The sequence below is a fragment of the Sinocyclocheilus anshuiensis genome, unplaced genomic scaffold, assembly GCF_001515605.1.
Source record: "Sinocyclocheilus anshuiensis isolate Anshui unplaced genomic scaffold, SAMN03320099.WGS_v1.1 scaffold1522, whole genome shotgun sequence".
NCBI classification, from domain to species: Eukaryota; Metazoa; Chordata; class Actinopteri; order Cypriniformes; family Cyprinidae; genus Sinocyclocheilus; species Sinocyclocheilus anshuiensis.
Genome location: NW_015546143.1, coordinates 178,234 through 200,803, shown reverse-complemented (window position 1 = coordinate 200,803; position 22,570 = coordinate 178,234). Strand labels below are relative to the sequence as shown.

Here is a 22,570-nt window from a genome sequence, read left to right as displayed (position 1 = left end):
CTCCTTTGATCAGTTGACCTCCCAAAAGCCATTTTTTCAGATATTTACAAATTCGAGACTTTGTACGTAAAAAATTGTAATCTTTCCAAATGCGCCTCTCCCTTCAGATTTGGACACCATTCTGGGTGTGGATCCTTGTGTAAAGGGCACTAGTTTAGTGAATATAATTGTTAATTTGCAATTTTCCTCTGATAACCTACGCATTGTCTGGTCCCAAGACACTGGCACTGACTTTAATAAGGAGACATGGAAAGCAGTCTTCAACAGGGTTTACTCCTCTCTTTGTGCACATCACAGGCTCATACAGTACAAGGTGGTTCATAGAGCCCACTGGTCTAAGACCAGGCTAGCTCGCGTTAACCCCTCTATTGACCCGGAGTATGACGGGTGTCATTTTGGGGGGTTACCATTTCAAATTACTTTTACCCTGCGTTATACCCAGAACATGTAGAAACTTCTGGACCTAAGTAATAATAGGGGCTGAGTAATAATAACTCCGCTCACAAAATAGAAAGTCAGGTAGATTTAAAGTAGAAAACACTGTCAGGCCTGCTGTCAGGGATCATGACATATTAATGTGATTAAACAGTCATCTGCAAATAGAGCAAGAGCATAAACAAAGATAAACAGCAGGCTGTTTATTCAAGTGTTGTTTTAAAATTCTAATTGTGACCGTAAACATCCTTCATGGCCTTCACGTTTGGCAGGCCATACCTATAAACCATTTTTATATCCTATTCACTGTGTACTAGAAATTACTGTTGGCTTCCCTGCTGTGTGACAACAGGAGCTGGGGTGGGGGAATTTATCTGAAGAGGTGGAGGAAAGATTTGGTTTAAATGTGGTGTGTGAAAACAAGCTGAGGTTACGGATCTTATTGCTAAGTTGGATGAGAATCGTAGGGGTGTGACTCTAGATCACACCCACTCATCTTCCAATTCAGTCATCTGAGCTATGAGATGACAGTCTCTTAATATAGTCAAGTGGGGGGTATATATAGGGTACACAGAGAGCCCTGACTTCAGACCAACTTCTGAACGACTGTCTAGGGAGGTACTCTACATCAAGAGAAAAACAAACAACCAAACAGACTGAGCAGCTGGAAATTTCAAGACAAGCACCTTGGAAAAGAAGAAATTCTGAAGATCTCTGATTGTGCTGAACCTGTGTGCTGAACATTGAGAATTAGTGCGGAATTTCTCATCCAATCTTAGGAACACAAACATTAAAGAATGATGAAGTACTATCAGTGTCCAGTCACCCAGACCATGCGCTATGAGGGGTGCAACCCAAATGCCACTAGACCACTATCATGCTTTCATTCACGGCCTTCCATCAAACCTGTTCGCAATGTTCACTTCCCCAACGACATAGTTTTTCAGGATTATGTCCGTCAAGGAGAGCTGGAGAGAATTGGACGCTTCATTAGAACCAAAAGAGTGAGTCTGGACACCATCTATCATTCAGGTAGGAAAATCAACTACTTGTGTACGTAATTGAGTCAGCTATGGAAAGTAAATCTTTGTTCAGACTCAACTAGATACTCTGCATGCAAGTAATTAAAATGCAGTTATGAACACAAAAGCATTCCCTGATCTCTAATAAAGGCTATTCATCCTAATAATTAGCAATGCCATTTTTGTCTAGGCAGCTCTGACTATTTGATAACATAATCAAAAGTGTCTGAAGCTTTAATCCACTGATAATTGAGTTGTCTGAGCCTGTCCTTTAACATTAACTCCTTGCTGATTGTCCAGGCATGGCAGCCATTCATGAAGCAGTCCTATCTGGAAACCTGGAGTGTGTGAAACTTCTGGTAAAACTTGGGGCTGACATCTCCCAGAGGGACGAGGACGGATGGACTGCCCTCCATATGGCCTGTAGTGATGGCTTTCCAGAAATAGCTAAGTAAGCAATTTTCTTAATTTAATGTATTATTTGGACTTTGGTAAACACAAATTAGACCTGGACATTTAATAGATGATTACTGTTTATAGTAAAGGAAAATAAAGACACGCCTTTAGTTGTGATTTCTATTTTTGTAATAGTTCTCTGAAAAGCAAAGTGCTTCAGCAAAGAAGACTTACAAAAACAGAAAGAAAGAAATAGAGCATTTACCAGCTGTATTCTTTGATCTCTAAAATGTGCATGATTATTGAAACCAAATCTGTCAAGAAACTGGTGAATGATTTAAAGAAAGTTTTTCTTTTTGTTTCAGGTACTTGCTTTCTTTAGGTGCAGACACTGAGGCTGAAAATGACTGTGGGGAGAAGCCCATTGACCTCATTGACCCAGACAGCAAAGAGTTTCTTGAACTCTTCGGGGTCGGTGGTGCCTGAACTTGCCTGACATTGAAGTTCTGATTACTTTCTTCTTATATGGCAGTTGCCACGTTAAAGGGAAAAGGAGTGAAACAGGCACTGTGTATGCAGTGGAGCTGGTAGTTGAGACACCTTGACAGAGTGTCCATTTATAATTGTCTGGTCCTGCGCATTTGGACCAATGACAGTGATAGGATGTGAGTTGCACTTGCCTCTGCAGGAAGGAACTCTTCCAGTGTTGACAATGCAGTGTGTTCGTGCTGTATGCTAATGACAGTCACAACAGCTTTTCTGTGTTCATTTGTTAATGCTTTCTATTTTGAAACATGTTTTTTAAGTAGCAGATCAATGCACTAATGCGAGTTTGATAAATAGCTCACTGTGATTGTATGTGATTTTTTTTAATCAATTTACATATAAAACTTGACACCGTAAAGAAAGTCTTAATTTTATACATGCCTGGATTAAATGTTTTTTTATATACATAAAAACAATGCTGTCTGTTTTATTTTAGGTGTTGTCTGTGTCCATAGCTCCTTACACAATATACATAAAATAATAATACATAATAGGCTTCAGACTAATTTATTATGCAATTGATCTTTTTTTTTTTTTTTTAAGAATCCTTGCACTGTTTATTTCCTTTTCAATGTAAAATCAAACAATTGTATGCCACTTGTTATTGAATGACATATCATTGTATGGCACTTGTTACTGAATGACATAAGTTTTGTAGAAATGTTAAAATCCTTCTGAAAGGCACGAACACGTTTGACAGTTAACCGAGGATGTGCTCTGCTGAACGAATCGCGAATGTGCTGTACTGTGTGAAGTCGTTTACACGAATCGGTTCTTTTGAAACACGTGATAAACGGATCAATAAACATTCAGTGATTCTTCTACGGTTACATACGTGATTCAGCTTATAGAAAACAAAGCCAGCAATTTAAGTACTAAATTTACTTTTAGACCCATTGAAAATTTTTCGGTAAATTCCAATTAGTCTTACGGTCAGTTCACTCATTGGATCTCAGCTCATTTACGAGTCAGACATGTCTGCAAGAGACAGTTCCGGGTTAAATGTGGCAATTCACATGGCGAACCGATGTTTTTTGTGATCCATTGAAAAGATCCGATTCAACAGAATGATTCGTTCTCGAATCTGACATCACTGAACTGATTGTGCTAGACACCGCTGAACATAGCAGTGTACGTTGTGTTGACAAGTGTCTTTTTGGAGGATTTCAACGCCACATTGTAAGTCTCAAATGCGCAAAAGTTTTAGTCACATTAATCGTACTATATTAGTCACGTTATATTGATCCCTGGTTCATGCATCGAGTTCTGTTGTGTTTTTTTTGTGGAGGGTTTCTGTTTTTTTGACGTTAGCTTGCCAAGCTAGCCGCGTATCATTTGCGAAAATATGTCGTTATGTTATGGGAAAATATAAAAACGCATTTGCTATTTCAGTGCTATATAACGGCAAATTAGTGTTTGTTTGTGAGACTGACCTTAAACTACGTTCGGCATAGTTTAGATACCGAGCTAGTTGGCTGGTATAGTTTGAACTGAGCAGCTAGTATTAAAAATATTGAATAAACAAGTCCTGAAGATAAGATTTATATGTAATCTAGATGGCAGCACGTAAAAAACAGACCAGCTCTAAAAGCTGTTGCTACATTTCAGGTTTTAACCGCCTCATTTTGTGCTTTGACACTTCCTAGGGAGCACACAAATAGTCAGGTAAATAACTCTTTAGTTGTCCATTTAACAATAGGATCTTTCACAGTGGGTCAGTCATTTAAAGGGACAGTTCACCCAAAAATGAAAATTTGACGTTTATCTGCTTACCCCCAGGGCATCCAAGATGTAGGTGACTTTGTTTCTTCAGTAGAACACAAATTATGATTTTTAAGTCCAGCTGTTGCAGTCTATCAGTCGTATAATGCATGGCAATGGTAACAAAATCTATGAGAGTAAAAAAAACATGCACAGACAAATCCAAATTAAACCCTGCGGCTCATGACGACACATTGATGTCCTAAGACACGAAACGATCGGTTTGTGCGAGAAACCGAACAGTATTTATATCATTTTTTACCTCTGATCCACCGCAATGTCCAACTTCCTTGAGCGCGCGCACGCCATCCGGTGCGTGAGGTGCGTACGCGCTCTGGCATAGTTTACGTTAATGGGTGTATTGATATCCAGGAATTGTCTGTGCATGTTTTTTTACTCATAGATTTTGTTACCATTGCCATGCATTATACGACTGATAGACTGCAACGGTTGGAGTTAAAAATCATCATATGTGTTCTACTGAAGAAACAAAGTCACCTACATCTTGGATGCCCTGGGGGTAAGCAGATAAACATCAAATTTTCATTTTTGGGTGAACTATCCCTTTAAGTGTTTTAAATTTGATTTAATAATAGTAAGCTGTGGCGTTTGACAATAGTAAACTGTTGGATTTTGACAGTGTTGTTGGCAGCTCTCCATCTTTAAAAAATGGTTCAGAATTACAAACAGACAACTGGAGCCTCTTCCCCAACCAACACTGAGGAACTACTCACACCAGCACATGAGGAAAATGTGCGATTCATTCATTACAGTACGTTGCCTCATAAGAAATATTTTCAAATGTCAGAGACCCATCAAAATATCCTATTTGTATGAGAAGTTTTTTTGGGGGGGAATTAGTTTTCTATAACATCAACTCTTCCTCTAACAGCTTGGCAGCGTGTCATGAGAGAAATGCAGACTTGCCAGGGAAATGAAAACAATAACCAGGGACCTCAGAAATATGTGGAGAGGACGCCAAACCCTGCACTAAACTGTATGTTCAACTGGTTGATTTATATTTAGTCATTTAGGAGACGCTTTTATCCAAAGCGACTTAATTTAACCTGAGGATTGTATTTTGTTGTTGAAGGAACATAAGAGTGATAAATAATAAATATTGGTTGAAATATTTTGGCAAAGCTGTTTGAACAGTTGTTCCCTTATCTGGCCTTATTTTTCTTAAAAACCAAATGAATGAAAACTGATAATTTTTCTAAAGACTTAAATGAAATATGATGTTGAAAATGCATGCATGCTCTCTAACTGTTTGTTTCTACTCTTCAGCTTTTACACCAGTGGACTTGAATGATGTGAAAAGGAAAAACACACAAGACCCCAAAAAGTCTTTATGAAACAATTGGATTTATCCAGCATACAGACTAATACAGCATAAATCTCTTGCCTAGTGCACTGATGTTATTCAGGCCATTTATTTGCCGATCCCTAATCTTTTTTAAATGATCAAAGTTGTTCACTGATAATGACTTTGTCCTGTATTTAAGGACAAATGTTGCTGCTTTAAATATGTTCTTATAATCTCCATTGCATTTCATCAAAGTCCCTTTAAGGCAAGTCATGTCACTCGGCGGCCATCTTTGAAACGCCTCTCGGGCATGCAAGTGCAACTCCTATCTCTTTGAATGGGGAATCATCAAATTCTCCAAAACTGTTCACAAAGCTTACGATTAAATTTCATGTTTGAAATCACCAATGAAATCTGACAACAACTGTATCATAAGTGTTTATTTTGCTCAAATAGCATTTAAAAAAAGCTTATTTCTCAAGCTAGACCAGCCAGTGCGCATGCGCATTCCTAGGCGCACGTCTCAGAGTGTTGACTGTTTCTATAGCAACCGGGACTTCTAACGGCAGCTGCAGTGACGCGCTGACTTTACCGATTAGCTCTTTTCCTCAGAAGGCGTGGCTTCGTTCGATAGAGTGGCCATATTGAGCGTAGCATTTTTCCCCATTCAAAACTATACGAGTGACATGTCTTAGGTATTCTATAGTCTTTGATTTCATATAGGGCGAATTCCAAACGGAAGTGAGCATCCCTATGCCCTACTCCCTTCGAAGGGCAGAGCCCTTGAAGTGTGTTCTTTGAAGGGTGCAGGGCATTACTATCTTGTATAAGCATTTGGAACTCCCTTGGCAAAGGAAATGACTGACCAAATACCAAATGCTGCATGTGTATGCAGCATTCAGCACTCCATCAGTTGTTGCAAATAAAGATTTTTTCTTATTATTATTTGATACAAATATTGTCCAATTGTCTTATTTACTATTAAACTTGCTTACACTACCGTCTTAAATCATATTTCTGTCACTGGCAAAAAATGTTTTGTATTACATTAAAATAAAGACAAATTTAATTTGCCTATTCTACTTATGTTTGTATGTGAAATTGAAATCAACCCCAACTTTGCTTTAAAATGCATCGCAAGATCTCCTAACAGAAGATCACATGATCACAAATGGAAATCACTTTCGTGAAGTGAGTAAAGTGACCATTGCATGTTCCCTTCACTAAGGGACTTCTGGAAGGGCCCTTCAATTCAGTTGTTCACTTTTGTTTGGAACGTCCCTACAAATGGCGCCCCCTTCCCAAAGTGAAGCCATTTGGAATTTGCCCATAGAGTGCTGCAGTGATGATGTATTTTTGTAGGTGACAGATGCCTGGATTTATCCATTGGCTTTTGGATTATTGCAGAAAACAAGCTCTGAGACTAACAAAAGTTATTATTACGTTAAGTTTTGTTCATGATAATTTTCACAAATTAACACAATTTAGATGTAGAGTAGATTTCCTGTTCAGTGTTTCTTGTTCCTGTTTCCCATTAAGACATTTAATGACCCCGAAATCCTCCTTTAGCCATATGTTAGCTCATTTAAAAAAAAAACAATCACAATTTTCTACAACATAAATACTGATGATGTATTTTATGTTGTAGAAAAAGCTTGAGCCTAGGTTATCCTATTTCAGGCATTTAACCAAATACCCATTGACTTGAGGACAATGAAAACGAGAAACTCATTTCCAGGATTTGGCCTACAAAAATATGTCATCCCTACAGCACACTATGCTAATTTAAAAACGCATCAAAGCGTACATGTCAAAAAGCAAGTCTTTTTGATCTATGATTTTTAACATCAAACCAACAAAATAAACTAAAACAGAAACTAAAAATGATTTTTTTTTCAGTAGTTATTCCATGTTGCAAGAAAATTAAAAGATTGGAGTAAGATTTGCTCATGGGTAAAGTACTGAACCTCATATCTAGAGACTTGTTTGAATTTCTTTTATGTGAATAAATTCAGGAAGTGGCCAGTCATATCTAGCTGTCTGTGATTGAGGGAAGCATATGGGGAACTGTGCTATATGTTTAAAAAATTTTAATCCAAGTTTACAATTTGAATTAACCATTTTTATGATTTGCAAACACAGAAATGGTGGTTGTGGGGCAATTTTAGTCAGTGGTTCAACTTTCCTCCAACCTTGTTTTAATACTGATATATAAAATATTATTTTCATGTAGCACCATTCCTCCGAATAATGTATATATTGTTTCTGAAAACACTGAAATATAGACATGTGGGCAAAAGAAGGCATGAGTGCAAAAGAGTGTTGATTAAATTTTAAAATATTTTAAATTGTGGGAATTTCATGTCAATTATTTGAGATATGCACAAGCGCATACCATTGTAAGTGTCCTGTGACATTCTGTACTGTGTTCATAATTTAAAATGACTGTCCCTTGGACTGCAAAATGCAGTCATTTTATCTGTAATGTCAGCTACTTTGTACAAAACCATACCATGTCTTTTTAAAAATATTTTAATTTTGTGGGATATTTAATCACAAAACTGTACATTTGTAGGATATAAAATATACTATTGTTTAAAAAAAACATACAGAAGAATCAATCTGAGAGTGTGAATTTATTTAATCTCCTCAGGAAGTGTCTCCCCTGGAAAAAAAAGAACATTCATTACTGAGATAGAAGTTGTCCAAAAATCTTTTTTAAGAATATATACAGAGTTCACAGTGAAAATCCAGGTGTTGTGCGCCTGATGGCCAGCTCACTCTTTAAACTTCCACTCCTGACGGCACATTGGGCACTGCTGCTGCACTTGCTGAGAGTTCAGCCACTTCAGGATGCAGTGCATGTGGAAACAGTGAGAGCACTGACCCCAAACCAAAGGGCAATCATCTCCTGGGACCTTACCTGTTAAAACCAGAGAGTACATTTCATTTTGAATACATTTTGTTCAACTACGCAAAACAATTTAAACTAAAACATCAACAGGATTTCATGACAAAATGGCACACACAAAAAGGCACAGGTGGCAGTGTAGGTAAAGTGAAACCAGGTTACCCACAATCTGGGCAGCAGCCGTTAAAAGGCGCTCTGCAGATGCCGCAGTTCTCATCGTTGGCTACCCACAACCAGGACGCCACACCATTCCACTGCTTTATTTTAACCTTCATCTCGTCTGGAAATTCACAAAAACAGAAGAGACTGCACTCAAAAATAGTAATTTTATATAGGATCCCTGGATTTGCTGAATGAATCTCATATTCATGTACATGATATTTACATGGTACTTTGCAAAGTAATTCTAAAATACTACGGTAACGTTACATGTCATGAAACTGCTTTTCATGGTCATAATACTACGACACATCATGTACTATTATGGTATTATTCTTTTTGGTATTTTTTGTTAGAATTGAATGACCCATGTCAGCTCAGCTATTAATGAAACACTAGCCTGTAAACACGAACGTAATACGAATCTAAACATGTGGCGTTTCCATGCATGATAGAGAGCAAGTAATTTAACTGGTTTAAAAATACTGACCGACAGGCGTGTAATGATTGATCAAGCTCACTATGTTAATTTCTTTGTATCCATTCCGTCTTCATACTAAGTACGCACGGCCTCTTGAGCTCAGCTTTCTTCGCGCTCTCTAGAGCCAGTTGAAAGCACAACACTGCCACCTACTGTGTGGGAGGTGAATATAGCCTTAAAATTCTTCAAAAAAGGTAAACAAACAAGATAACAACGAAGTTACAATGAAGATAAAAAATAATAATTTAAAAGAACCCTACTATGTTTTATATCTTGCTGTTTGAGATTTTTTTCCCCCAGATTGATTGTATCATTTATAAAGAGCAGCGAATCCGGAAGTGTGGCGTCTCCTAGCAACGGAGATGCAAAAGAAACGCTGAAGGTCTCGCGCTGCTAAATGGTGATACCAGAAATGATTGCAAATTGAACGATAACTTTGAGGAAATATTGCTTCACAACAGCTCTCTGCCACTCAGAACCAGGATATAAAAGAAACAGGTGATCATTTAAAAGTATCTAAAATGCAATTACTCTGTAATGTCCTGTTAATGTATTAGTGTCTGTGTTGAATTACGGTAACTGTTACTTTATTTTTGATTATGAATAGATGGAAGGTGGTGGGTGTGATGGAGGTCTGCCGGAGGATGAGATAAACAGGCAGGAAGAGGTTCCTGATGAATTTACAGAGCCTCAGGAGGTCTAGATTCATACACGAAACTTTCATTTGTATCAGTTTAACTATAAACACTAAAGACATTCATCATATAACGTTAGATGATATCAGAGTTAAAAACAGCTTTTTGCTTTAGTTTTCCCATTGTACCAGCGATCTTGCACGGCTTGCAGCGTGAACTAAGTTGGTTTTAATGTACTGTAGAATGAATGTTAATGATTTTATTCATAGCGGGAATCGATGGAGCAGTCAGACCATTATGACAGAGACTCTGATCATGCTGGCACCAGTGGACTTGCAGCTGGGACTAGTGGACAGCACTCCCTCCAGCTGGAGATCAGTGACATTGAGGCAGAAGAGAGAGTCAGAGAGGAAGATGAGGAAGAGGAAGAACTTGTAGTGCTGGATCCTGAGCATGTGTGTAAACTTGATTTTTTTTTGGCCAAAGCAAAAAGAAAAAGAAACAAATTCTCATACCCCATCTCATTTTATTCTTTACATTTTGTACCCATCAGCCTTTAATGAAAAGATTCCAGTCTGCATTGAAAAACAACCTCAGTAATCAGCTGGAGAGATTGAACCTTGAGCTCCGTGAGAAGGTAATAGAAAAAATAAAAGAAAAAAAAAACCTTGGTGAAAACTCTTGGTACTTTCCTCTACAAATTATTGATATGATCCATTTTTGTATAGCTACACATGCACACTGGGCAGAAATTACAAATTTCTTTTGTACTTCGGGAAATATATGCACACACTTATAAAAACAAGGGATACGGACACTGATTGTTACTGCTCTGCTGCAGATAGTAGTGGAGAAGGGAGAGGCTCAGAAACGTCACAAACTTGCTGAAGAAGTATACATGGTGCATGAGATGTTGGCCAGACTCCAGGCCTCTCTGGAGGCAAGTCATGAGGCCAATGCACAGGCTGCTTCTCAGCAAAGACAGGCCCAAGACCAGCTGGATGGGGTAAAAAATCAGTACCGAGATACTGCCAGTCAGGCCAACAAACAATGTATGCAAGGTGAAAAGAAGATCTATGAACCAGTTTTATTTTGTATTATTTATATACTATTATTTTTATTAATATTTTGAATTAGCTTTTATTTTTGTATATTGTTTTTATTTTTTTGTAGTTTTCTCTTTGTGTTTTTTATGCTTTTGTCATTTATTGTTTATTATTGTTGTTGTTGTTTAAATATTACTATTTAAGTTTGATTTATTTTATTTCAGTTTTAGTTTTAGTTCAGTTGTAGTTTTTATTTATTTCCAGTTAGTAATTTTAGTGCTTCAACTTAAACTTATTTTAGTCATTTGCCAAGGCAACTTTTCTAATTTCGATTTAGTCTTGTTTTTCATCTAACATTTATATTTTATTTAAACTTTATTTCAGTTAACAAAAATATATGGTTTTTAGTTTTGGTTATTAATGACTGCTATGAACAAGAATGCAGTTACAGTAGAGAAAATATTGCTCTAACCAATGGCACATTTTAAGATACTGAACACTGAACACAGGTGTGTTTGGGCTGCTATTGTTCAATAGTTCTGATTTCTGATTGACCCCAAAAATTGTAAACATTGTGACTCCGTGGCGCTGTAAAACCCTGTTATCCAGATATTATCCCAACCAGCCCAGCATAGCAATAATAATAGCTCAACCAGTGGCTTCAGTTTGTGGGGTGACTACCTGTTGAACAAAAACAGATAGCAGAAATTATTTGAAAATCATTATTTTACAATTCTTGTAGTGCAGACTTCATCTTTAGACAATCAACAAGTCAATTAAATGCAATTAAATCTCAGTTTGTCTTACCTTAAACATTTGTGCTCTCTTTATAGTCTCTGATTTACAGTCTAAAGTGGACAGCCTGGCCCTGAAGTTGTTCTACATGCAGGAGGCCAATACTGACCTGCACTCAGACATCAAAGCCATAATAAATGCTTCACACAAAGCCCAGAAAGAGAGAACTCAGGCAGAGGAGCATAAACACCTGCAGGTGGAGTTCTAGAGCACATGACTGTGGTCAAATATTTCCCTTTAATGTGTTTAGCTATTAATCACTTTATGCATTCTCATATAATTATTTTTACCAGAAAATTCTAGTTATTCTGCTTTAATGTGATAAAAGTTACTCTATATATATATATATATATATATATATACTGCATTCTTTCCATTTCATTGAAGCTCTGTTATATGTTCGTTCAAGCATCTCTCGTTCTTTCTCTCTGTCAGGATCTTTATGTTGAGCGTTTGACCAAGCATGTGGAAAAGCTCTCAGAGCAGATCTCTCTGTATGAAGTTCAGAACATCACTCAGACTGAGCAGACAAAGGCTGCAACGGAAGCTCTTTCTGAGGTTAGACACCTCCACAAAAGATCAAGTGACGCATACACACTCAAAGTTATGATTTTTTATGAACTATTTTTTAACTAACACATTTCACTTGAAACATCATATGTTTGGTTACGATCAAATTTAAATATTATTGGGAGCAACAGTACTGACTTACTTACTTTTTGAGTGAATTTCAATACTGGCCCATAATTAGCTAATTTAGTACCATTGGTTCTGGAATTAAAGGGAGCCAGATAAGATTTCATCACTGATGTCATGACATCGATCAGTAATAAAATTCTGAGAAATGAATTGTTCTTCCACTCTAGATAAAGTATAGATAAAGATAAAGTATAATTTAATGAAAAGTTTACACTACCACTCAAAAGTTTAGGGCTGGTAAATTTTATTTATTTATTTTATTATTATTAATAATATGCTTATGCTCACCAAGTTTATTTGATCAGAAATACTGTAAAAATAGTCATATTGTGAAATATTACTACAAATTAAAATAAGTTTTTTTCCCCCCATTTTTACACATTTTATGTAATTTATACCTTTACTGGCAAAACAGAATTTTCAGCAGCCATTACTCCAGTCTTCCGCATCACATTCTATGGTGATCTGGTGCTCCAGAAACATTTTTTTATTATTATAAACGTTCAAAATATAGTTCAGGATTTATTTCAGGATTCTTTGATGAATAGAAAGTTCAAAGAACAGCATTTCTTTGAATTAGAAATCTTTTGTAAAATTATAAATGTCTTTACTGACAATATGGATCAGTTTAATTCATCTTTGCTAAATAAAAGTATTCAATTTTTCAAATAAAAAATCTGACTGACCCACAGTTTTGAACTGTAGTGTATATATATTAAGTACAAACTGGTGACATTTAAAACAAAATTGTTTGTTTGTCTGTAAGGCCTTTAAAACCTTTCATTTTAACTCTTATTTAGGAACTTATTTAATGTATTACATTTATTTAAACTTTGGAAATTTTATTTATGCATTTAGCTGACGCTTTTATCCAAAGCGACTTACAGTGCATTCAGGCTATACAGTTTTTACCAGTATGTGTGTTCCCTGGGAATCGAACCCACGACCTTTTGTGCTGCTAATGCAATGCTCTACCACTGAGCCACAGCAACAGGAAATTCCTTTTGGTGTTACATTATAGTTAGTTACAGTTAGTTAGTTACTAAATTACAGTTAGTTATATGAAGTTATATATAATTTTAGTTGATTTTGATTGTACTTCCATATATTAAGAATCAGTTCTGCATACTTTTTACCTCCATTCAAATTCATTTGAGATTCAGAAACTGAATTGGAATTTTAAAAGCCTTCTCAATTAAATTCTGAATGGTGTACAACCCTGCCAGGCATATGCTACAAAAAATAACATTTGTATATGTCACCTGTGGCTATGTGTGTGTGTGTGTGCTATAGGCGCAGCTAGAATTGGACTCTGTGATTGTTGAGCCTAGGCACTTACTCCAGCAATGGAACAGCAGCCTGTTAATGATGAGGAGGAGGGATGAGGCTTACACTGCCATGCAGGAGGAACTGAGGTGAACACAATGCTCAAGATTGCTGTGTGTGTATGATCCAAATAACAGTATTGATTTGTGCTGATGGTCCGTCCTCCAGGTTGGCCAATGATCAGGTGCGCTCTCTGGACACAGAGATTGAGGGCTACAAAAAGTCCATCACACAGGAAGAAGAGCAGAATGAGCGTCTCACTCTGCGTCTGAACCGGGCCCAAAATGACTGCACCACCTCACGTAAACTTATCACACATTCCCAGAACCATCAGGAGGTCTTGCAGGCCCAGTATAGCACATATACACGAATGTTGCAGGAGACAGAAAAGACCCTCAGCACACTGCGTGAGGTACTTCATTCGCGTCAACCTACAGCTCAAATATTTCTCAAGACTGATGTTTGCAGGTTAATGAGCACTGGTCAAAAGCTTTTGTCTTTCTTAAAAGAAATGTTATGTCTATCTCTCTTTTTTTTAGGACCACAAGGTGCTTCAGTCCGAGCTCAAGGGTCTTAGAAAGCAGATGGAGAAAGAGTCTGCAGTGCGTGTGGATCTGGAAGACCAGATCATGAACAAGCTGCAAGAGCAACTTACTCACAATAATGCAGCAAAGTACTCACGTCGACTGACCGATAAAACTGCAGCGCACAGGAGAGAAAAGGTAGGATGCTGTCAGCTAACCCATAAATGTTCACCACTCATTTTCCTGTTTGACACTGTAAAGCTGCTTTGACACAATAAGTATTGTATATAACGCTATATAAATAAAGGAGACCTGACTTGACCACTCAGCGAATTATTTGTCTTAATCATTATCTTTGGATTTTTAGGTGTAATATGACCTGCATATGTTCAGTTCAAACTTGTGCATTTATGTAATTTCTCAGGAGGCTCAGTTAACTAAGTTAGAGAATGACATCAATGCAGTAATGCTGGAGGGGCAAGAGGCGGCGACACATCTGTATTCTCTGGCTGCATTACAAGCTGAGCTTGAGCAAGAAATGAGCCAGCGTCACTTGCTCCTGTCTTCTCGCGAGGCAGAGATTGCTAAACAAGTCACTGATATTGAGCGAAGACAGGCCACAATCAGCATCTACAACAAGAAGATCAAGGATATTGTGTCCAGTACTGGGGTTAGAGCTCACATTTCACAATCACTACATGTTTTAATGTATGGATGTTTTGAATAAGACACAGACATCTCTCCTCCCTGATGATGCTAATGATTAATTGCATTTTCAGGTTACTGTATTCAACTCTTATTTCAATTAATTGTAAAGTTACTGTAGATACTGTATATTAAAACTTTCCAATGTTTGTGAGAGAGTAGCATGAAGACCTAGGTCCTCTGGAGATCCATGCAGCCACCCTGTCTAAGAAGCTGGAAGAAGTTGGTGCTGAGATTAAAGAGCAGCAGCAGTTGTGGCTCTGGCAGCAGGGGGAGCTAGTGAGATTCACTCAGGAAAAACAGGCCCACAGCTCTTCTGTACAGACCCTACAAACACAACTTACAATACTGCAACAGAGCAAGATCAGGAGAGAGAGTATGCACCACTTTTCACTAACATGTAGTGTTACATTTTATGTGTAATAATTTACTCTTTATCATGTTATTCCAAAACTGTATGTAAGATATTTCAAAGAATATTTAAACTGTTTTTGTCTATACAGTTGAAGTCAGTGGGCTCCAAACACTGGACAAAACACTGGACCCCACTGGTTTCATTGTATGGAGAGAGAAAAAAGGCCGAGACATTTTACATTTTTTCCCCTAAATATCTTCATTTGTCAGAAGAAAGAAAGTAAAACAGGTTTGGAATGACATGAGAGTGAGTAAATAATGAGAAAATTTTCATTTCCTGTTGAACTATACCTTAAGTACAATTAATATGGAAAACTCTTTTTGCCATTTGTACAAAGAGAACAAACAAACAACGTACAAAGTAATAAAATGAGTCTGAGAAATAAATACATTATTGATATCATTCTCTGCATATGTGTGTGTTATCAGGTGAGATGGAGCAGGATCAGCGTGAGCAGGCAGATCTGGAAAAACAGATTAAAGCTCTCATGGCAGACATGGTCAAACTGAACTCCCTGCTCTGTAAGAACAGTGATCTGAATCAAGCCCTGCAGCAGAGCAACAGTCTGATGGAGACAGAGTTCAGACAGAGACTCAAGGTGCAACACTACGTGCTGTGTAGCTTCATATTGTGAAAATCAGGGTTTGCCCTTATCCATTCTTTTTTTTTTTTGTATTCTTCTGTTTTTTACTCTTTCCATTTTGTCACCTGTACTGCGTTAGTTTCCAGAGCTCACAGCGTATAGTAAGAAATAACTAATGTTCCTTTGGGATTTCAGTCATTTACTGTATAACAAAGGGCAGTTTTTCATCTTTTTAAACTGTACTAGTAAATACACAAAAGATCAGTAGTAATGTAAATACAACACTATACTGCATTTCCTAATCTATAACACAAATAAAACTTGATAGAATATTTATCAATGAATATTCTAAAGGCTAAACAATTAATTATTTAGCTTCCCATTGTGTTTTAGCAGCTATTTCAGCCATGTACACACTGCAGTTAAATTCGGTTGTCACTGCATCTGTGCTTAATCCTGTTCTATACATACAGTTCAGTAATTTACAGGAGTGATAACAGCATTCTACAACAGAATTAACTCAGGCACTAAACAAGTTGCTGTCACCAGCCCTGAAATCTCAAGTCTAGCCCAGGGCACAGCTTGCTGCCAATTGTGGTTTAGATATAACAGGGTCCCTGCTGGTCCTTAAAAAGTCTTAAATTTAATTTTAGAGGCTCAGCAGATATGCTATATAATTGCCGGATTAATGTATGTTTGATTGCTAATATTACTTTGGTCAAAAATATCGGATTGAACTGTTGGAAATCATGTTTCTCGTTCACAGTCGTGATGTTTGCTATATGGCAATCATCACAATTTCAGTGTTCCATACACACATGGAACAATTACTTGTTGAACATGAAACTTTCCGGTGTGTATGTGGCCTTCATGCATAATGATAATGCAGAGTGGAATTCTATGGCCCTCAAGGTCCATTGTCCTGCAGAGTTTGAATAGGGTTGAAGCTAAATTCTGCAGGACAGTGGACCTCAAAAGTTGAGAAACCCTGATCTAAACAGACATGTAATATTAGTCACATGACTTATTGTATAAAAGACATTTTAAACAGTTTATTTGTATCTATCTTGTGTGTGTAGGAGGCCGAGAGGGATTCGGTTGAGACTCAGTTGAAGCTGGAGAGGTTAAATGAAGAGAAAGAGAGACTTATAAACAGCCTAGTGGAGGCAGAGTGAGTTCAACACACTTCACACACACACACACACACACACACATGCGCGCGCGCGCGCGCACACACACACGCACGCAAGCACGCACGCACGCACACACACACACACACACACACACACACACAAACAAACACACGAACATTTTAAGGTTCCATTTGTTAGCATTAGTTAACTACATTAGGTAACATGAACTAACAATGAAAATACAATAGATTTTCCAAAAGGCTTTGACTTTCTTTTGAAGTGCTGTAACACATAGAGTGTAAGTATGTGGGAAACACTGAGAGCTCTGGAAAAAAAATTAAGAGACCATTTAAAAATGATCAGTTTCTCTGGTTTTAGTATTTATAGGTATGTGTTTGAGTAAAATTTTTGTTTTATAAACTACTGACAATGTTTCTACCAAATTCCAAGTAAACATATTGTCATTAAGAGCATTTATTTGCAGAAAATGTCAACTAGTCAAAATAACAAAAAAGATGCAATGTTTTCAGACCTCAAATAATTCATATTCATTTTTAAACATGTGTTGTTTAAAAATGAATAACAACACATGTTTATGTTTATACTTATGTTTAAACTTAGGAAGAGTTCAGAAATCAATAAATTTTCAATCACAGCTTTCATTGCATGCTCTCCACCAGTTGGGTGACTTTTATGCCAATCCTGGTGTAAAAATTCAAGCAGCTAGGCATCACCCTCTTGATCACATTCCAGAGGTTTTCAATGGGGTTCAGGTCTGGAGATTGGGCTGGCCATGACAGGGTCTTGATCTGGTGGTCCTCCATCCACACCTTGATTGACCTGGCTGTGTGGCATGGAGCATTGTCCTGCTGGAAAAACCAATCCTGGTTGGTTGAACCACCCCCCCAGATCATCACCGATCCTCCACCAAATTTCACAGTGGGTTCGAGATACTGGCTTGTAGGCCTCTCCAGGTCTCCGTCTAACCATTAGACGCCCAGGTGTTGGGCAAAGCTGAAAATTGGGCTCATCAGATAAGGTCCAATCTTTATGGTCTTCTTTGCTTCTCATTGATGATGGACTTTTTTCTAGCTTTGCACGACTTCAACCCTGCCCCTAGGAGCCTGTTTCGTCCTCGCCGTGCACTTCATACCAGCTGCTGTTTGCTATTCTTTTTGTAGGTCACTTGATGTCATCCTATGGTTGTTGAGTGACATTGGAATGAGTTGGTGTTCATCCCAGTCAGTGGAGAGTCATTTTTACCCTCTGCCGATCTGTAGCTTTGTTGCCAATGTCTGCAGCTTGACCTTGTTCTTATGAACCACTGTCTTTGAAATTTTAAGGATGGAAGCAACCTGACGCTCCCTGTATCCCTCTGCCGGTAAAGCCAGAATTGAACCCTACTTTTCCTCACTCAAAACTTTTCCTTTCAACATGCAAGACTTGGTGCAATACACTCTTATTGTGCAATATAACTCTTTATTTTTTGTGTTGAATGTAAGTCTTAGTGCAATTCAACTTTTTAATGTTTTACTTTATATGTATTATGTGATATATGTTAAAGAGAAGCTATTCTAATTTAATTGTACATGGTATAATGACATTAAAAGGCATTCATTCATTCAGATGCTGATTTAAGAAAAATTTGGAGTGGTCTCTTAATTTTTCCCAGAGCTGTACTTCTAGCATTCATTAATCTTAGTTAATGTTAATTTCACCATTTACTAACAGATTATTAAAATCAAAAGTTGTATCTGTTAATGTTTTTAATGGACTTGAGCTAACATAAATTAACAATGAACAGTTGTTGGTAACACTTAACAATAAGGTTCCATTAGTTAATTCTTTTCCTGTCAACTCTTTTGGCATGGTCAATAGTTATTATTTGATTCCAATTACTTTTGAGGTACTACTGGCACTTTTTTTGCCATCCAGCTGGTCCTATTTCAAGAGGATAGTGATGACCACAGCGGTGGTTTTTATACTTTTCCTCATTAAATAAGATTTGGTTAAGGTGATCACCTAATCAGTACTTCATTAAGCAGAATGAGTTGTGCCTGTGTAGGAATTCAACAGACACTGGAATGGAATGGCTGCCATACATGTAGAGATTTCACTTGTTTCAGCTGTTGCCATCGGGCAGGCGTTACCGGTGCATTAAAACAAGGACTAGGAGATTTAAGGACAGTTTCTTTCCTAGAGCCATAAACATTATGAACTTCAATATGCATAACAATAAGGTTCCATTAGTTAATTTTAGTTAATGTATTAACTAACATGAACAAACAATGAACAATACATTTATTACAGTATTTAATAATCTTAGATAATGTTAGTTAATGAAAATACAGTCGTTCATTGTTAGTTCATGTTAATTCTCAGTGCATTAACTAATGTTAAGAAGCACAACTTTTGATTTTAATAATGCATTAGTAAATGTTGAAATTAATATTAGCTAAGATTAATAAGTTCTGTAGAAGTATTGTTCATGCTTAGTTCGTTAACTAAAGTAGTTAACTAATTTTAACTAATGAACCTTATTGTAAAGTGTTACCCAGTTGTTGTTGTTAACCACTCTAGTTGTTAAAAATAAAAAGCATTTAAAAAACTGCTACTTAATGACATTGTACTGTAACTCTTTACTACGGGAGAATAACTCATTTAGGTGATAGATTAGGTAACATTGTTTATGGAATGAGGTTGAATCCCAGTCAGTTTCCATGTAATGCCAAAATCAACCCTTCTTTTGCGTATTTAAATGGCTTTTTTGGTAACTTTGATAAATGATTGAATGCTCCTTTCCCCTGTCCTTTCTATTGTTGTTTAGTGATTTTTGCATTCTTTGGCTACAGCAGTTAACAATTTACTTCTGGTTGTTGTTGCTGTTCCCATCAGCAGCTGTTGTTCTAATGTCTTGCCATTGGATACAGTAAATTCTTGGTTCGAATAGCATAATTATGTTCAGCCACTCTCAATCTCAGCTTCCATTTAGACCTTTATAAAAATGACCACATTCTAACTTATAAATCATGTACGAACAATTACAATTGTAACAGGACTTAATTGGATACACTTTTATCAGAGAAAACATCAGTATTAGTCTTGTGGTTTTCACCATATTATTACAATGATTGTAACCTCCACACCTGTTTATTGTAACGTGTTTCCCAAATTCAAATTAAATGCCTACCTAGAGAACATTTTTGGGCATCATTGGTGATGAGTAAGCAGCCGACTCATATGCCTTAGGCCCAAGAATGCAGTTACGATCACTAGGTCACTAGTTTAGAGGTACAGCTATACATACAGCCACAATGTATAGAATCAGTATAATAACAGGGCTAAAGAATCAACACTATATTGATGTTTCCACTGTTTTGTGTGTGTGTGAAGGCGTCAGATCATGCTGTGGGAGAAGAGAACTCAGCTGATGCGAGAGACTCGCTCTGCCATAGATTCAGACACTGGACAGGGAGACATACGAACCATGAGAGCAGAGATTCACCGCATGGAGGTGTGTATAACTTTGTATTTGTGAAAGTAACTTCTAAGTGTGGTTTCAATCTGAATGGATGTTAGGTACTGTATGTGTCCAGGTTCGTTATGCTCAACTGATGAAGCAGCAGGAGAGGTTGTTGAGAGACATGGAGTCAGTGGTGGCCAGACGTGAGACAATAGCTGTTCGGAGTGAGGCTCAGGCACGTTCTGACCATAAGCAGCCCACACACAACGACTATCACAACACTCTCCAGAGCCTCCGCAGAAAGATTCTCCAAGCAAAGAAGGTGTGTCTGTATCAAGGTTATTATAATTTAGACATTTTATATTAGTTTTTATTTTATTTAAAATATATAATTTATTTATTTATTTAGTTTATGATACTTTCCACTTTATACATAATTAATTTTACTTTTAACTTTTTCTACTTTCAGATTCCTTTTTCTACACTTACTTTCTAGTAGAATTACTAACGTTAACAGTTTCTGGAAAAAAATTTCTGGGATACTTGAGTGTGATTGGTGTCAGTGGTGGCAATCAAAATATTACAAAATATTTTTGCATAATAACTGATAAACTATATAATTGACCATTGTCTCAGGGAACTGATTTTCTTTGTAGATATATGCTAGCTTTGGGTTTTGAACTCAAATTAGTATTTACTATAATAATAAGTAACAATAATTTATGTAATAAATGGGATAATTTCATATATATTGAAAAACTGAAAAGAAAAGTTTTGGATATTTTCGTGGATATTTTTAGTTATCTTTGAGCCATGAAAATTTAGATTTGTTTAGTTTTTTTTTGCTTTTTTTCTTAAAAATATTTTAGTTTATATTTTTAATTTTAGTTAATTAAATGTTTTTTTTTGTTTTGTTTTTTTTACTTTTTTTTTTTAGTGTTCAGTTTGGTTTTAGTTAAAGGGGTCATGAACTGCCTTGTATATTATTTTGTACTGTTCTCTGAGGTCCACTTATGATGTTATCAAGATTTTTACATCAAAAAACATCACAATTTAGAAGTAATAGGCTTTAAAATTTTCTGTCATGTTTTGACCCCCCTCAATGAAATGTTCTGTTTGAATAGGTGTGGCGGATTGTAGACTCAGAAGTAAACACCCACTGGTATGATTGACTAACAGTTGTGCATGTTTGACAGCCTACATCTTTCATAGACATATGCTGCTGTGATTTAACAAAAACGCATAAATACTTAGTGCATATCAAACAATCTGTAATAACATGCAAAGCAATAGTGACCACGTAATAAAAACAGCACTCACACCTGTGTGGTGCGATATTACTGTCGGATCCAATATAGTCAGCACAGCATCCTCTTTTAGTTCAATCTCCTGCGTGAACTGTGCTTTGTTTGTAAACGATTCCATGGTAAAATGAAGTGAACAAAGGACCAAGTTCTTAGTGACGCAGCCTGGATCTTCATTAAAAATAAAGTTCATCCATTCTTTTCTAATGTTGGTATCAGAAGGAAGACAATGCACAGATCATTTTTGGTTTCTGCGTAGCGTAGACCTGTGTTTGCCTCTCTCATTATTTACTGTACACTACTGCATCGGTGGGCAGGGCTAAACAGGCAGTGATCTAGAAGCAGGTGTTGATCTTCTGCGGAGGTGGTTTCTGCGTAGCGTAGACCTGTGTTTGCCTCTCTCATTATTTACTGTACACTACTGCATTGGTGGGCAGGGCTAAACGGGCAGTGATCTAGAAGCAGGTGTTGATCTTCTGCGGAGGTGGTGTTTAGCCACACTATTACGTCATAAAGTGGCACATTCCACAACCTGTTGTTTTGGCAGATTGGCTTCAATTTAAGCTGTTTTTAGACTAACGAGAAAGTTTTGAGTTCTGAAACTTACAGGATGTTTTTATAGTACAATGACCTCTTATATGTCAAAAGATCAAGGGAATGTTGATTTCTCATTTCATGACCCCTTCAATAATAATCACCTTGTGCATATGACCTGTTTCTTGTAGTTTTCATTGACAAAATGAATTTAGAGACTGTTTTATCTGTTATAAATAACTAGCTTTGCCTTGTTTACTATTTGTGTGTCCAGCAAGCAGAAGAATGTGATGGTGTTATAGCTCAACTTGAGGAGAGGCAGGGCTCTATGACCTCCAGCCTCCGAGACAAACGTATGCATCTCAGTGACCTGCAGAATACCAGAGCGGTT

At 37.0% G+C, this 22,570-nt stretch overlaps 2 protein-coding genes and 1 long non-coding RNA gene across 5 annotated transcripts in view; all 3 read left to right on the top strand.

Annotated features, from left to right (window-relative positions):
* The first annotated feature begins 514 nt into the window (after positions 1 to 514).
* LOC107701208 (protein phosphatase 1 regulatory subunit 27-like) lies at positions 515 to 2,779 on the top strand. Its single transcript, XM_016503168.1, has 3 exons — positions 515 to 1,467; positions 1,758 to 1,908; positions 2,219 to 2,779. The coding sequence occupies exons 1-3, from the start codon at positions 1,233 to 1,235 to the stop codon at positions 2,337 to 2,339; spliced, it is 507 nt and encodes a 168-aa protein (XP_016358654.1). The 5' UTR covers positions 515 to 1,232; the 3' UTR covers positions 2,340 to 2,779.
* Positions 2,780 to 3,454: 675 nt separating this feature from the next.
* Positions 3,455 to 5,781, top strand: LOC107701210 (uncharacterized). Of its 3 annotated transcripts, none has more exons than XR_001635620.1 (5): positions 3,455 to 3,578; positions 4,008 to 4,064; positions 4,801 to 4,932; positions 5,053 to 5,157; positions 5,448 to 5,781. It is a non-coding gene; the product is annotated as an uncharacterized LOC107701210 (long non-coding RNA). The 3 variants fall into 3 exon arrangements; XR_001635619.1 differs by having other exon boundaries at positions 3,456 to 3,578; positions 4,046 to 4,064; XR_001635618.1 differs by lacking the exon at positions 4,008 to 4,064 and having other exon boundaries at positions 3,458 to 3,578.
* Positions 5,782 to 9,030: 3,249 nt separating this feature from the next.
* Positions 9,031 to 22,570, top strand: part of LOC107701206 (coiled-coil domain-containing protein 40) — a 14,974-nt gene continuing 1,434 nt past the window's right edge. Inside the window, exons 1-18 of the mRNA XM_016503165.1 lie at positions 9,031 to 9,211; positions 9,340 to 9,515; positions 9,625 to 9,714; positions 9,922 to 10,107; positions 10,206 to 10,289; positions 10,494 to 10,713; positions 11,532 to 11,689; positions 11,929 to 12,051; positions 13,486 to 13,607; positions 13,687 to 13,930; positions 14,058 to 14,240; positions 14,467 to 14,712; positions 14,910 to 15,123; positions 15,591 to 15,760; positions 16,825 to 16,916; positions 20,272 to 20,392; positions 20,475 to 20,663; positions 22,454 to 22,567. Of these exons, the coding sequence (XP_016358651.1) occupies positions 9,625 to 9,714; positions 9,922 to 10,107; positions 10,206 to 10,289; positions 10,494 to 10,713; positions 11,532 to 11,689; positions 11,929 to 12,051; positions 13,486 to 13,607; positions 13,687 to 13,930; positions 14,058 to 14,240; positions 14,467 to 14,712; positions 14,910 to 15,123; positions 15,591 to 15,760; positions 16,825 to 16,916; positions 20,272 to 20,392; positions 20,475 to 20,663; positions 22,454 to 22,567 (2,556 nt within the window). The 5' untranslated portion in view covers positions 9,031 to 9,211; positions 9,340 to 9,515. The remainder of the gene's footprint in view (positions 9,212 to 9,339; positions 9,516 to 9,624; positions 9,715 to 9,921; positions 10,108 to 10,205; positions 10,290 to 10,493; positions 10,714 to 11,531; positions 11,690 to 11,928; positions 12,052 to 13,485; positions 13,608 to 13,686; positions 13,931 to 14,057; positions 14,241 to 14,466; positions 14,713 to 14,909; positions 15,124 to 15,590; positions 15,761 to 16,824; positions 16,917 to 20,271; positions 20,393 to 20,474; positions 20,664 to 22,453; positions 22,568 to 22,570) is intronic.

Excerpts from the sequence above, each read along its gene's own strand:
- LOC107701208 (XM_016503168.1), top strand. The coding sequence starts at position 1,233 with ATGATGAAGTACTATCAGTGTCCAGTCACCCAGACCATGCGCTATGAG. Across the intron at positions 1,468-1,757 it reads GGACACCATCTATCATTCAG|GCATGGCAGCCATTCATGAA; the intron begins GTAGGAAAATCA and ends CTGATTGTCCAG. Across the intron at positions 1,909-2,218 it reads GGCTTTCCAGAAATAGCTAA|GTACTTGCTTTCTTTAGGTG; the intron begins GTAAGCAATTTT and ends TTTTTGTTTCAG.